The sequence below is a fragment of the Coregonus clupeaformis genome, chromosome 14, assembly GCF_020615455.1.
Source record: "Coregonus clupeaformis isolate EN_2021a chromosome 14, ASM2061545v1, whole genome shotgun sequence".
NCBI classification, from domain to species: domain Eukaryota; kingdom Metazoa; phylum Chordata; class Actinopteri; order Salmoniformes; family Salmonidae; genus Coregonus; species Coregonus clupeaformis.
In genome coordinates, this window is record NC_059205.1 from 6,516,806 (window position 1) to 6,529,578 (window position 12,773).

Genomic DNA, 12,773 nt, shown 5'->3' on the forward strand with positions numbered 1-12,773 from the left:
TGTTGTTCATTTGCACACAAAAGAATCCTATCTACATACCTGCAGTTTGTTGGAAACATCCCCACCCTCTATCCTCAGCGCGCAATGCTTAACCACTAGACATCTTCTAACGGTCGCCGATGCTCTGTGGAGAGATGAAGAGGAAAGTTGTACGAATTGTGAACCAGTCAGGGATTGACATTAAGGGTCGCCCTACTGCCTGGGGCAAGTGAACTGAGCAGTAACCCTAACCCAGTCGCGCACGTTGAACCTGCTCCGAAGTTGGGGCGGGTGATACGAAATAAAATAAAATAAACTGCTAGGAATTTCAATAGCCTAAAACTGATCTCTCTGGTTCCTCCCCATTGTTTCAAGTGAAAGAAAGACAATGAAATAGCATTTAAAAGCAGTCGAGCAAGTGGAGCCTGCTCTGAGATTTATTTTCCTGATAAGAAACAAAATACAAAAGACTTCCACTACTGATCTGTCAGATCCCCTTTGTGTAGGTGAAAGCTGTATGTGGCACTTCTCCTTGTAAATAGCTCATTTAAATGTTCTGGCAAGTGATCATTATCTGTGGGCAACCAAGAAATACTCCTGACTTGCCCGATGGTCAAGCGCCTTTTTAAACTTTAATGTCACTCCCTGGCGATGATGACCATGTACATAGAGCGCATAGAGTAGCCTAGACATGGTGGTTATATGCTGTCATATGTCTCCTGGCTGCGATAGACATACATGTTGTTTCACACATCGGAGAACATACAGATCGCTAAGGGAAACAGACAGATGGGGGTTCCCTATAGATTCGGAACCCTCAGCGTTGCCCAGCAACTCCACAGCTTGGAAAGTAGGCAACGCTCTTCTTCAACAGCCCATTTAACAGCTGTTAAGGTCTGGCTCTGTGTGTGTGTGTGTGTGTGTGTGTGTGTGTGTGTGTGTGTGTGTGTGTGTGTGTGTGTGTGTGTGTGTGTGTGTGTGTGAGCCACAGCTCCTATCTCAGAGGTTAGGTCATCATTATAAGAGGATAAGGTAAACAGTCAACTGAATCAGTCATAAAGAGAGAGAGAGAGAGAGAGAGAGAGAGAGAGAGAGATGAGCTATAAGAGAGGAGAGAGAGAGAGAGAGAGACAGAGAGAGAGAGAGAGAGAGAGAGAGAGAGAGAGAGAGAGAGAGAGAGAGAGAGAGAGAGAGATGAGAATTGATCAGATGATAGACGATAGCTCTGTAAACAGGACGACTTACTTCTCCTTGCACTTTTCCAGAGCTTCATCTGCTATCTGCTTCAGGTTGATCAATTTCTCCCCTCTGTATACACCATCTGGAGCAAGAGGTAGGGAGGGAGGGAGAGAAAGAGAGACAGAGAGAGAGAGAGAGAGAGAGAGAGAGAGAGGGGGGGGGGGGGGGAGAGGAAGGGAGAGACCCAAGCCAACATGTAATTACTTTACAACTTCTGATGAAAACAGATGACGACTCAGCACACCAGGATGTTGCCTAGCTACAGTCTAAAGTCCACATGCAAGGTGTAATTTTATTGGTCATCTGCCACGTTGTGCATGAATGGTGTCATTTTATTGGGCATTAGCCGGTCTCCACACTTACCTGCAGTCACCAGAATACTGCACTTGGCATCCATGATCCTCTCACACAGAGACTCGGAGGAGAAGCCTGCAAACTGAACACACACACCACAGCAGGTCAGCTGTGACGTTATATAACAGAACAGGAAGCCAACATCTATTGGAGGCTCTTTAACAGAACATTGTGATTGATTGTTGTTGCTCATTCAACACTTAATGCATAAAAAAAAGGTATTTGATGTTAGCCTGGGTCCTCAATCTGTTTTAGTCAAGTCCTCGGTAAGGACAGCTAAAGTTAAAGGAGATGGCTAAAGCACATATTATTCTGGGACCAGGCTAGCCTTCAATGAGTTTCCAAAGTGATCATCATAGACGGGGCCTGATCCTTTACAAACTGGCACTTCTGAACTGGGCAAGGTTAATAGTTCACAGAGCAGAGAGATACTCAGTTTAGCATTTAAACTGTCATACCAAACCTTCGATGAGATTATTCAGAGCAAACCACTTTATTATGCTAAATTCTTTCAGGACTCAATGGACTCTGGAGTCTAGACCTGTAATAGTGCTCAGCTAAATGTTTTACAAAACCACTTCTATCTAGAATGTGCCTTGTCAAATCCAAACTAAATGAGACATAGCAATACAGCCAGGATAGAGCCAGGATAGCCCAGGATAGAGCCAGGATCGCCCAGGATAGAGCCAGGATAGCCCAGGATAGAGCCAGGATAGCCCAGGATAGAGCCAGGATACCCCAGAATAGAGCCAGGATAGCCCAGGATAGAGCCAGGATACCCCAGGATAGAGCCAGGATAGCCCAGGATAGAGCCAGGATACCCCAGAATAGAGCCAGGATAGCCCAGGATAGAGCCAGGATACCCCAGGATAGAGCCAGGATACCCCAGGATAGAGCCAGGATACCCCAGGATAGAGCCAGGATACCCCAGAATAGAGCCAGGATACCCCAGGATAGAGCCAGGATACCCCAGGATAGAGCCAGGATACCCCAGGATAGAGCCAGGATACCCCAGAATAGAGCCAGGATACCCCAGGATAGAGCCAGGATACCCCAGGATAGAAATAGTGACAGTGCAATAACCAAATGATCTCTGTCATTCTAATTGAATGTCATGTTCATAAAACAATGATCCAGCAGGAATGGGGTCATTATATTTAAACGGGTCAAAAATAGCCCTGCATGCATACTAAAAATGAACCTTGGGACAACCCAGACATTGGGTATTTATAAACTCCGACTCTGCAACGCTATACACAATGTAACCTATTCATGAGACGCAAGGTTATGACTGAAATACTGTCTGGCTTGACTGTTTGTCTGTTTAAACCCACCCTGGGCTGGAGAAAGACTGGATCAACTGTTTGTCTGTTTAAACCCACCCTGGGCTGGAGAAGGACTAGACTGGATCAACTGTTTGTCTGTTTAAACCCACCCTGGGCTGGAGAAGGACTAGCCTGGATCAACTGTTTGTCTGTTTAAACCCACCCTGGGCTGGAGAAGGACTGGATCAACTGTTTGTCTGTTTAAACCCACCCTGGGCTGGAGAAGGACTGGACTGGATCAACTGTTTGTCTGTTTAAACCCACCCTGGGCTGGAGAAGGACTAGCCTGGATCAACTGTTTGTCTGTTTAAACCCACCCTGGGCTGGCGAAGGACTAGACTGGATCAACTGTTTGTCTGTTTAAACCCACCCTGGGCTGGAGAAGGACTAGCCTGGATCAACTGTTTGTCTGTTTAAACCCACCCTGGGCTGGAGAAGGACTAGCCTGGATCAACTGTTTGTCTGTTTAAACCCACCCTGGGCTGGCGAAGGACTAGACTGGATCAACTGTTTGTCTGTTTAAACCCACCCTGGGCTGGAGAAGGACTAGCCTGGATCAACTGTTTGTCTGTTTAAACCCACCCTGGGCTGGCGAAGGACTAGACTGGATCAACTGTTTGTCTGTTTAAACCCACCCTGGGCTGGAGAAGGACTAGCCTGGATCAACTGTTTGTCTGTTTAAACCCACCCTGGGCTGGCGAAGGACTAGACTGGATCAACTGTTTGTCTGTTTAAACCCACCCTGGGCTGGAGAAGGACTAGCCTGGATCAACTGTTTGTCTGTTTAAACCCACCCTGGGCTGGAGAAAGACTGGATCAACTGTTTGTCTGTTTAAACCCACCCTGGGCTGGAGAAGGACTAGACTGGATCAACTGTTTGTCTGTTTAAACCCACCCTGGGCTGGAGAAGGACTAGACTGGATCAACTGTTTGTCTGTTTAAACCCACCCTGGGCTGGAGAAAGACTGGATCAACTGTTTGTCTGTTTAAACCCACCCTGGGCTGGAGAAGGACTAGCCTGGATCAACTGTTTGTCTGTTTAAACCCACCCTGGGCTGGAGAAGGACTAGACTGGATCAACTGTTTGTCTGTTTAAACCCACCCTGGGCTGGAGAAGGACTAGACTGGATCAACTGTTTGTCTGTTTAAACCCACCCTGGGCTGGAGAAGGACTAGACTGGATCAACTGTTTGTCTGTTTAAACCCACCCTGGGCTGGAGAAGGACTAGCCTGGATCAACTGTTTGTCTGTTTAAACCCACCCTGGGCTGGAGAAGGACTAGCCTGGATCAACTGTTTGTCTGTTTAAACCCACCCTGGGCTGGAGAAAGACTGGATCAACTGTTTGTCTGTTTAAACCCACCCTGGGCTGGAGAAGGACTAGACTGGATCTTCTGTTTGTCTGTTTAAACCCACCCTGGGCTGGAGAAGGACTAGCCTGGATCAACTGTTTGTCTGTTTAAACCCACCCTGGGCTGGAGAAGGACTAGCCTGGATCAACTGTTTGTCTGTTTAAACCCACCCTGGGCTGGAGAAGGACTAGACTGGATCAACTGTTTGTCTGTTTAAACCCACCTTGGGCTGGAGAAGGACTAGACTGGATCAACTGTTTGTCTGTTTAAACCCACCCTGGGCTGGAGAAGGACTAGACTGGATCAACTGTTTGTCTGTTTAAACCCACCCTGGGCTGGAGAAGGACTAGCCTGGATTCTCTGTGAGGAACAGCTATGAGACTACACCCCCCTTCTATGCGTCCCAAATGGCACCCTATTCCCTACATAGTGCACTGCTTCGCTCTGGTCAAAAGTAGTGCACTATGTAGGGAACAGGGTACCGATTTGGGACGCAGTCCCTTGGTGCAGGTGTTATCCCAACCGGTGTTCACACACAGAACAGCTGATAACTCTGCAAGGCAGGGGCAGACCAAACCGACAGGGGCAGACCAAACCGACAGGGGCAGACCAAACCGACAGGGGCAGACCAAACCGACAGGGGCAGACCAAACCGACAGGGGCAGGGGCAGACCAAACCGACAGGGGCAGACCAAACCGACAGGGGCAGGGGCAGACCAAACCGACAGGGGCAGACCAAACCGACAGGGGCAGACCAAACCGACAGTGGCAGACCAAACCGACAGGGGCAGGGGCAGACCAAACCGACAGGGGCAGACCAAACCGACAGGGGCAGGGGCAGACCAAACCGACAGGGGCAGACCAAACCGACAGGGGCAGACCAAACCGACAGTGGCAGACCAAACCGACAGGGGCAGGGGCAGACCAAACCGACAGGGGCAGACCAAACCGACAGGGGCAGACCAAACCGACAGGGGCAGACCAAACCGACAGGGGCAGGGGCAGACCAAACCGACAGGGGCAGACCAAACCGACAGGGGCAGACCAAACCGACAGGGGCAGACCAAACCGACAGGGGCAGACCAAACCGACAGGGGCAGACCAAACCGACAGGGGCAGACCAAACCGACAGGGGCAGACCAAACCGACAGGGGCAGACCAAACCGACAGGGGCAGACCAAACCGACAGTGGCAGACCAAACCGACAGGGGCAGACCAAACCGACAGGGGCAGACCAAACCGACAGTGGCAGACCAAACCGGCAGGGGCAGACCAAACCGACAGTGGTATGACCCCGTTCTATAATATTAGCACTGTACATTACATCAGTCGGTTAAGTCAGGTTACATAAACACTGTAACTGACATCTGGGGCGGCAGGTAGCTTAGTGGTTAAGAGCGTTGTGCCAGTAACCGAAAGGTCGCTGGTTCTAATCCCTGAGCCGACTAGGTGAACAATCTGTCGATGTGCCCTTGAGCAAGGCACTTAACCCTAATTGCTCCTGTAAGTCGCTCTAGATAAGAGCGTCTGCTAAATGACTTAAACGTAAATCTACACACCACAAGACTGCATTAGCTAGCTGAGATAAAGCCTAGGCATTAGTCTTCAGGTCAAGTCTCAGGCAAGGATCCTCATCACAGGAGGCAGTGGTTGATCAAACCTCCTCCACTTCACTTAAAGGGATTGACATTAAAGTTGGAAAGGGACTTAAGTCAGGAGTATTTTTCTGGTTGCCCGAAGATTATGATCGCGCTATTTACATGGAGAAGTGCCATATGTTGCCTTTCACCTACACATATTCAAATCCCCGAGCCGACTAGGTGAAAAATCTGTCGATGTGCCCTTGAGCAAGGCACTTAACCCTAATTGCTCCTGTAAGTCGCTCTGGATAAGAGCGTCTGCTAAATGACTAAAAAACAAACAAAAAAACATATGGAAGGAATCAGAAAGATCAGTACTGGAATTCTTAGTATTTTGCTTATCAGTAAAACAATTCTCAGAGCAGGCTCAACTTGCCCGACTGCCATAAATGCCATTGATTGTCTGTGTTTCAATTGGGGAGGAACCAGAAACATCATCTACTGGAATTCTTTGCAGTTTGGGTGTTTTCACTAGTTTTTTTTTTTTTTATCACCTGTCCAATTGGAGAGCAGGGCAGCCTCAACCAGCGTGACTTCACTTGGTTAATAGGAATATTTAAGATGAAGAAAGTTTATATTCAGTTGAGTGATTAAACACAATGTTTATCATATTTATATATTTAGCCTTTCAGGTAATACACAGTGTTGTTTGGTCCCTGGACTAGAGGCTACGTTATGGATAAAACGCATATCTGTCGATAGTGATTGACGCCAGACCGAGGACACTGTGTGATTCTCTCTAACGCTGTGATTCTCTCTATCACTGTGTGATGATTCTGTGGCAGCTGACAAAGTCACTGCCTTTTGACTGTTTACAGAACAGTTGTCTGCTGATTAGGATATAAGGACATTTTCTCTGCTTCTGTGCAGGAGGTGTCTCCCTGTTGCAACTTGGAATAAACCGGATTGATTTCTGATTGACTTCCTCTGTGACTGGTCTTCTCTTTCGTTCACCTGGAGATTCCTATTACAACTTTACCCGGGCAATAGGGCAACCCTTTTAATGTCAATCCCTGCACTGACCACGATGGAGTGGACAGCTCCTATCCTGGCGCAGGCCAGCATGGTGTAGACCAGCTCAGGAATCATTGGAAGGTAGATGGCCACCCTGTCTCCCTTCCTCACCCCTGTAACACACGCCAGAAGACAACACAGGTGGATGAACTATGACAGTTTAGGAAAATAAGGGAATCTGAGTATTCAAAACCCATGTCAAATTGTGTGTGTTTTGGCACTTTTACTGTATTACAAATGTTCAGTGAGGGAAAGTGCTATTTTACAATCCCCCAAAATCGTTGAAAGAGACAGACAGTTCTGTCTTACCCATCTGCTTTAGAACGTTGGCACACCGGCACACCTGTCCCAGCAGCCGGCTGTAGGTGATGGCCACGTGATGATCCGGTGAGTTCCCCTCCCTGGAGAACAGACATGAAACATTATCATGTCAATTCAAATACATCACTTCATTTAGTTTATATGACATCTGTAACATGAAGTGTGTATAGCTGATCTGAGATGCATGTGGGCTCATAGTTAGTTTGATACAGTACTTTCACTGATTTCCAGTCTTCATATTTAGTCATTTAGCGGACTCTCTTATCCAGAGCAACTAGGGTTATGTGCCTTGCTCAAGGGCACATTGACAGAATTTTCTCCTAGTTGGCTCAGGGATTTGAACCAGCGACAACTATGCTACCTTGCCCCATATGTTATCTCAATCAAAATATTGCAACACATTCTGTTGTTTCCAAACAGCAAATAGATAGATAGACAGTCTGTCAGATGCCTGCCTGCCTGTCTGTCTGTCGCACACCGTTGCACAAGTCTGTCCCAACCAATCCACCCAGCATTTGCGTCCCAAATAGCACCCTAGTCCCTATGTAGTGCACTACTTTAGACCAGAGAATGGCACCCTATTCCCTATGTAGTGCACTACTTTAGACCAGAGAATGGCACCCTATTCCTTATATAGTGCACTACTTTAGACCAGAGAATGGCACCCTATTCCCTATATAGTGCACTACTTTAGACCAGAGAATGGCACCCTATTCCCTATGTAGTGCACTACTTTAGACCAGAGAATGGCACCCTATTCCTTATATAGTGCACTACTTTAGACCAGAGAATGGCACCCTATTCCCTATATAGTGCACTACTTTAGACCAGAGAATGGCACCCTATTCCTATATAGTGCACTACTTTAGACCAGAGAATGGCACCATATTCCCTATGTAGTGCACTACTTTAGACCAGATAATGGCACCCTATTCCCTATGTAGTGCACTACTTTAGACCAGAGAATGGCACCCTATTCCCTATATAGTGCACTACTTTAGACCAGAGAATGGCACCCTATTCCCTATGTAGTGCACTACTTTTGACCAGAGAATGGCACCCTATTCCCTATGTAGTGCACTACTTTTGACCAGAGAATGGCACCCTATTCCCTATATAGTGCACTACTTTAGACCAGAGAATGGCACCCTATTCCCTATATAGTGCACTACTTTAGACCAGAGAATGGCACCCTATTCCCTATGTAGTGCACTACTTTTGACCAGAGAATGGCACCCTATTCCCTATGTAGTGCACTACTTTAGACCAGAGAATGGCACCCTATTCCCTAGGTAGTGCACTACTTTTGACCAGAGAATGGCACCCTATTCCCTATGTAGTGCACTACTTTTGACCAGAGAATGGCACCCTATTCCCTATGTAGTGCACTACTTTAGACCAGAGAATGGCACCCTATTCCCTATGTAGTGCACTACTTTTGACCAGAGAATGGCACCCTATTCCCTATATAGTGCACTACTTTTGACCAGAGAATGGCACCCTATTCCCTATGTAGTGCACTACTTTAGACCAGAGAATGGCACCCTATTCCCTATATAGGGCACTACTTTAGACCAGAGAATGGCACCCTATTCCCTATGTAGTGCACTACTTTAGACCAGAGAATGGCACCCTATTCCCTATGTAGTGCACTACTTTAGACCAGAGAATGGAACCCTATTCCCTGTATAGTGCACTACTTTTGACCAGAGAATGGCACCCTATTCCCTATGTAGTGCACTACTTTAGACCAGAGAATGGCACCCTATTCCCTATGTAGTGCACTACTTTTGACCAGAGCCCATAGAGAATAGGGTGCCATTTGGGATGCAGCCAGTCATCATGGCAGACTGCTTGGATGTGCCTCCACCTGAGATACTGTACTGAAATCAACCCGATCAGACAGTTAGTGGACGCAATGTGCAGGCTGAAGAGACGTGGCTGAATGTACCACCTAACATGGCATTTACCCCTTTTTCCTGATATCCAATTGGTAGTTACAGTCTTGTCCCATCGTTGCAACTCCCGTACGGACTCGGTGACAAGACAGGCTGGTGACAAGACAGGCTGGTGACAAGACAGACTGTTGACAAGACAGGCTGGTGACAAGACAGGCTGGTGACAAGACAGGCTGGTGACAAGACAGACTGGTGACAAGACAGGCTGGTGACAAGACAGGCTGGTGACAAGACAGGCTGGTGACAAGACAGACTGTTGACAAGACAGGCTGGTGACAAGACAGACTGTTGACAAGACAGGCTGGTGACAAGACAGACTGTTGACAAGGCAGGCTGGTGACAAGACAGGCTGGTGACAAGACAGACTGGTGACAAGACAGGCTGGTGACAAGACAGGCTGGTGACAAGACAGGCTGGTGACAAGACAGACTGTTGACAAGACAGGCTGGTGACAAGACAGACTGTTGACAAGACAGGCTGGTGACAAGACAGGCTGGTGACAAGACAGGCTGGTGACAAGACAGACTGGTGACAAGACAGGCTGGTGACAAGACAGGCTGGTGACAAGACAGGCTGGTGACAAGACAGACTGTTGACAAGACAGGCTGGTGACAAGACAGACTGTTGACAAGACAGGCTGGTGACAAGACAGGCTGGTGACAAGACAGGCTGGTGACAAGACAGGCTGGTGACAAGACAGGCTGGTGACAAGACAGACTGTTGACAAGACAGACTGTTGACAAGACAGGCTGGTGACAAGACAGGCTGGTGACAAGACAGGCTGGTGACAAGACAGACTGGTGACAAGACAGGCTGGTGACAAGACAGGCTGGTGACAAGACAGGCTGGTGACAAGACAGACTGTTGACAAGACAGGCTGGTGACAAGACAGACTGTTGACAAGACAGGCTGGTGACAAGACAGGCTGGTGACAAGACAGACTGGTGACAAGACAGGCTGGTGACAAGACAGACTGGTGACAAGACAGGCTGGTGACAAGACAGGCTGGTGACAAGACAGGCTGGTGACAAGACAGGCTGGTGACAAGACAGGCTGGTGACAAGGCAGGCTGGTGACAAGACAGGCTGGTGACAAGACAGACTGGTGACAAGACAGGCTGGTGACAAGACAGGCTGGTGACAAGACAGGCTGTTGACTGAAAGGAAGTGACAGACAGGCTGTTGACTGACAGGAAGTGACAGACAGGAGTCCCAGGTATATCAGACTCATCATAACACAGCTATGTCCTGTTGTTGCTAGGTTGTTAATATGTCATTTAATGTGTCACGCATAAGGGTGATTTCCATTTCCAGGAATTGCACCATTCTCTCTAGGTTCTTGCAATCATAAATTAAACCCTTTTGTCACTGTGAGTAATGTTTATGTGAAAGTTCTGTGCTACCTATCCATAGGATCAGAATAATGTGGTTCTTTCAGTTAATATCTAACCACAGGATCAGAATAATGTGGTTCTTTCAGTTAATTTCTAACCACAGGATCAGAATAATGTGGTTCTTTCAGTTAATTTCTAACCACAGGATCAGAATAATGTGGTTCTTTCAGTTATTATCTAACCACAGGATCAGAATAATGTGGTTCTTTCAGTTAATTTCTAACCACAGGATCGGAATAATGTGGTTCTTTCAGTTAATATCTAACCACAGGATCAGAATAATGTGGTTCTTTCAGTTAATATCTAACCACAGGATCAGATTAATGTGGATCTTTCAGTTAATATCTAACCACAGGATCAGAATAACGTGCTTCTTGGCACTAGAGAGAGAGGCTTCACTTTCTGCCAAAACCACCTCCAACACTGCAGGTAGACAAGCCAATTGTGTGTGTGTGTGTGTGTTACTGAGTGTGACTGAGTGAGTGACTGAGAGAGCCGTCGTTGTGTGAAAACAAATAGTGTCCTTTGAAGAGTTTACAGTATTTAGCACGTAGAGTTTTATATCTCACTCTGTGGGTGGTGCTAGACTACTTCCTGCTTCAATTAACCATCAATGGAGGAGGAAATGGTTTCTGGTACCGATTTGAGCGTGTCAAGAACTGCAACGCTGCTGGGTTTTTCACGCTCAACAGTTTCCCGTGTGTATCCACCCAGAGGACATCCAGCCAACTTGACACAACTGTGGGAAGCACTGGAGTCAACATGGGCCAGCAGTCCCCTGTGGAACGCTTTCGACACCTTGTAGAGTCCGATGCCCCGACGAAGCTGTTCTGAGGGCAAAATGGGGGGGTGCAAGTCAATATTAGGAAGGTGTTCCTAATGTTTTGTACACTCAGTGTACACGTCAGACTTAGCGTTGTTCAAAGATCAAACACCTTCATCTTCTGAAACCCTCAAGATGTTGGATGTTAGTTTCCAGTCTGTCTCAATACGAACTTCCCCACCTCAGAAACAGGTATTTCCTCACAGGTTGACAAAGTAAACAATTAAAACCTTCAACACACACAGAACACACTTTGGCAAGCTAGGGTATCGCTAAAGAAACTGCTCGGTCCTTCGTAGTTTGAATAGAGAGGGCTCGGTCCTTCGTAGCTCAGTTGGTAGAGCACGGTGCTTGTAATGCCAGGGTAGTGGGTTTGATTCCCGGGACCAACCATACATAAAATGTATGCATGACCGTAAGTCGGTTTGGATAAAAGCACCTGCTAAATGGCATATACAGGGCTTGCTACCTCGTATCGGGGCATATACAGGGCTTGCTCCCTCGTATCGGGGCGCTGTTAGAGGGCTATATAGTACAGGGGACAGCCCATTGGCTGGGATGCTTCACATAGCTGTGCTACAAACAGTGACTCATTGGTGAGCTGCATTCTTTTTTCACTGAGTATAAAGTCATTGAGAACACATTGTCTTTTACAATAATGACCAAGATAAGAGTGATATATAACAATAAGTGTTGTTTTGTCTTACCAGAAGAATGCCACTTGATCACCAAGGTTCTTGTCCTTCACGTTCCTGTCCAGGACGTTGTAACACATGTTGGTTTTGGCCCCCTCCATGCATTTGACATAGATATTCCCTTTGGTTACATCAAAGTTATACTGCAGAATGTGTCCCGTCGGAGGCTTCTTCCAATAGAAGTCACTAGCAACCTCTTTCCAGAAAACTGCAAATAACAAATTGCACACAGATTTTGTTTAGAGCACACACACACACACACACACACACACACACACACAAAAACACACACAGCCAAGCTTTTTGCAGATGAGTCATGAGCACAGGACATACCAACACAAAGCTTCAGTTATTCTGCAAGCAACAAGCACACATGCCACAAGGCCTTCGTAACCTACCCTCCGGCTCCTCAATAGACTTCCTGTAAAGTTCCAGATAACAGTTGAAGTCAGGCACATGAGCATCCTTCCGAAGACCCTCCGGAGGATGATACATCTTGTCCTCTATGTGTTGAGAGCCAGGGACCACCATTGTTGATAGACAGACAGACGGACGTACTGTAGATAGATCTATCTGACTGGCGTGAGAGAGAGAGAGAGAGAGAGAGAGAGAGAGAGGTCCTCCAAGGCTAGAGGGGAGAGGTGAGGCAGACTGACTACAGTAGGGCTTCAGACATTGGAG

The 12,773-nt window shown here is 47.3% G+C and overlaps 1 protein-coding gene across 1 annotated transcript in view; it reads right to left on the reverse strand.

The window, feature by feature from the left end:
- LOC121580557 (acetyl-coenzyme A synthetase, cytoplasmic) overlaps positions 1-12,773 on the reverse strand; it is a 75,251-nt gene extending 62,478 nt beyond the window's left edge. The window contains 7 exon segments of the mRNA XM_041895499.2: positions 40-124; positions 1,225-1,300; positions 1,582-1,654; positions 6,912-7,015; positions 7,212-7,303; positions 12,105-12,300; positions 12,491-12,773. Of these exon segments, the coding sequence (XP_041751433.2) occupies positions 40-124; positions 1,225-1,300; positions 1,582-1,654; positions 6,912-7,015; positions 7,212-7,303; positions 12,105-12,300; positions 12,491-12,623 (759 nt within the window). The 5' untranslated portion in view covers positions 12,624-12,773.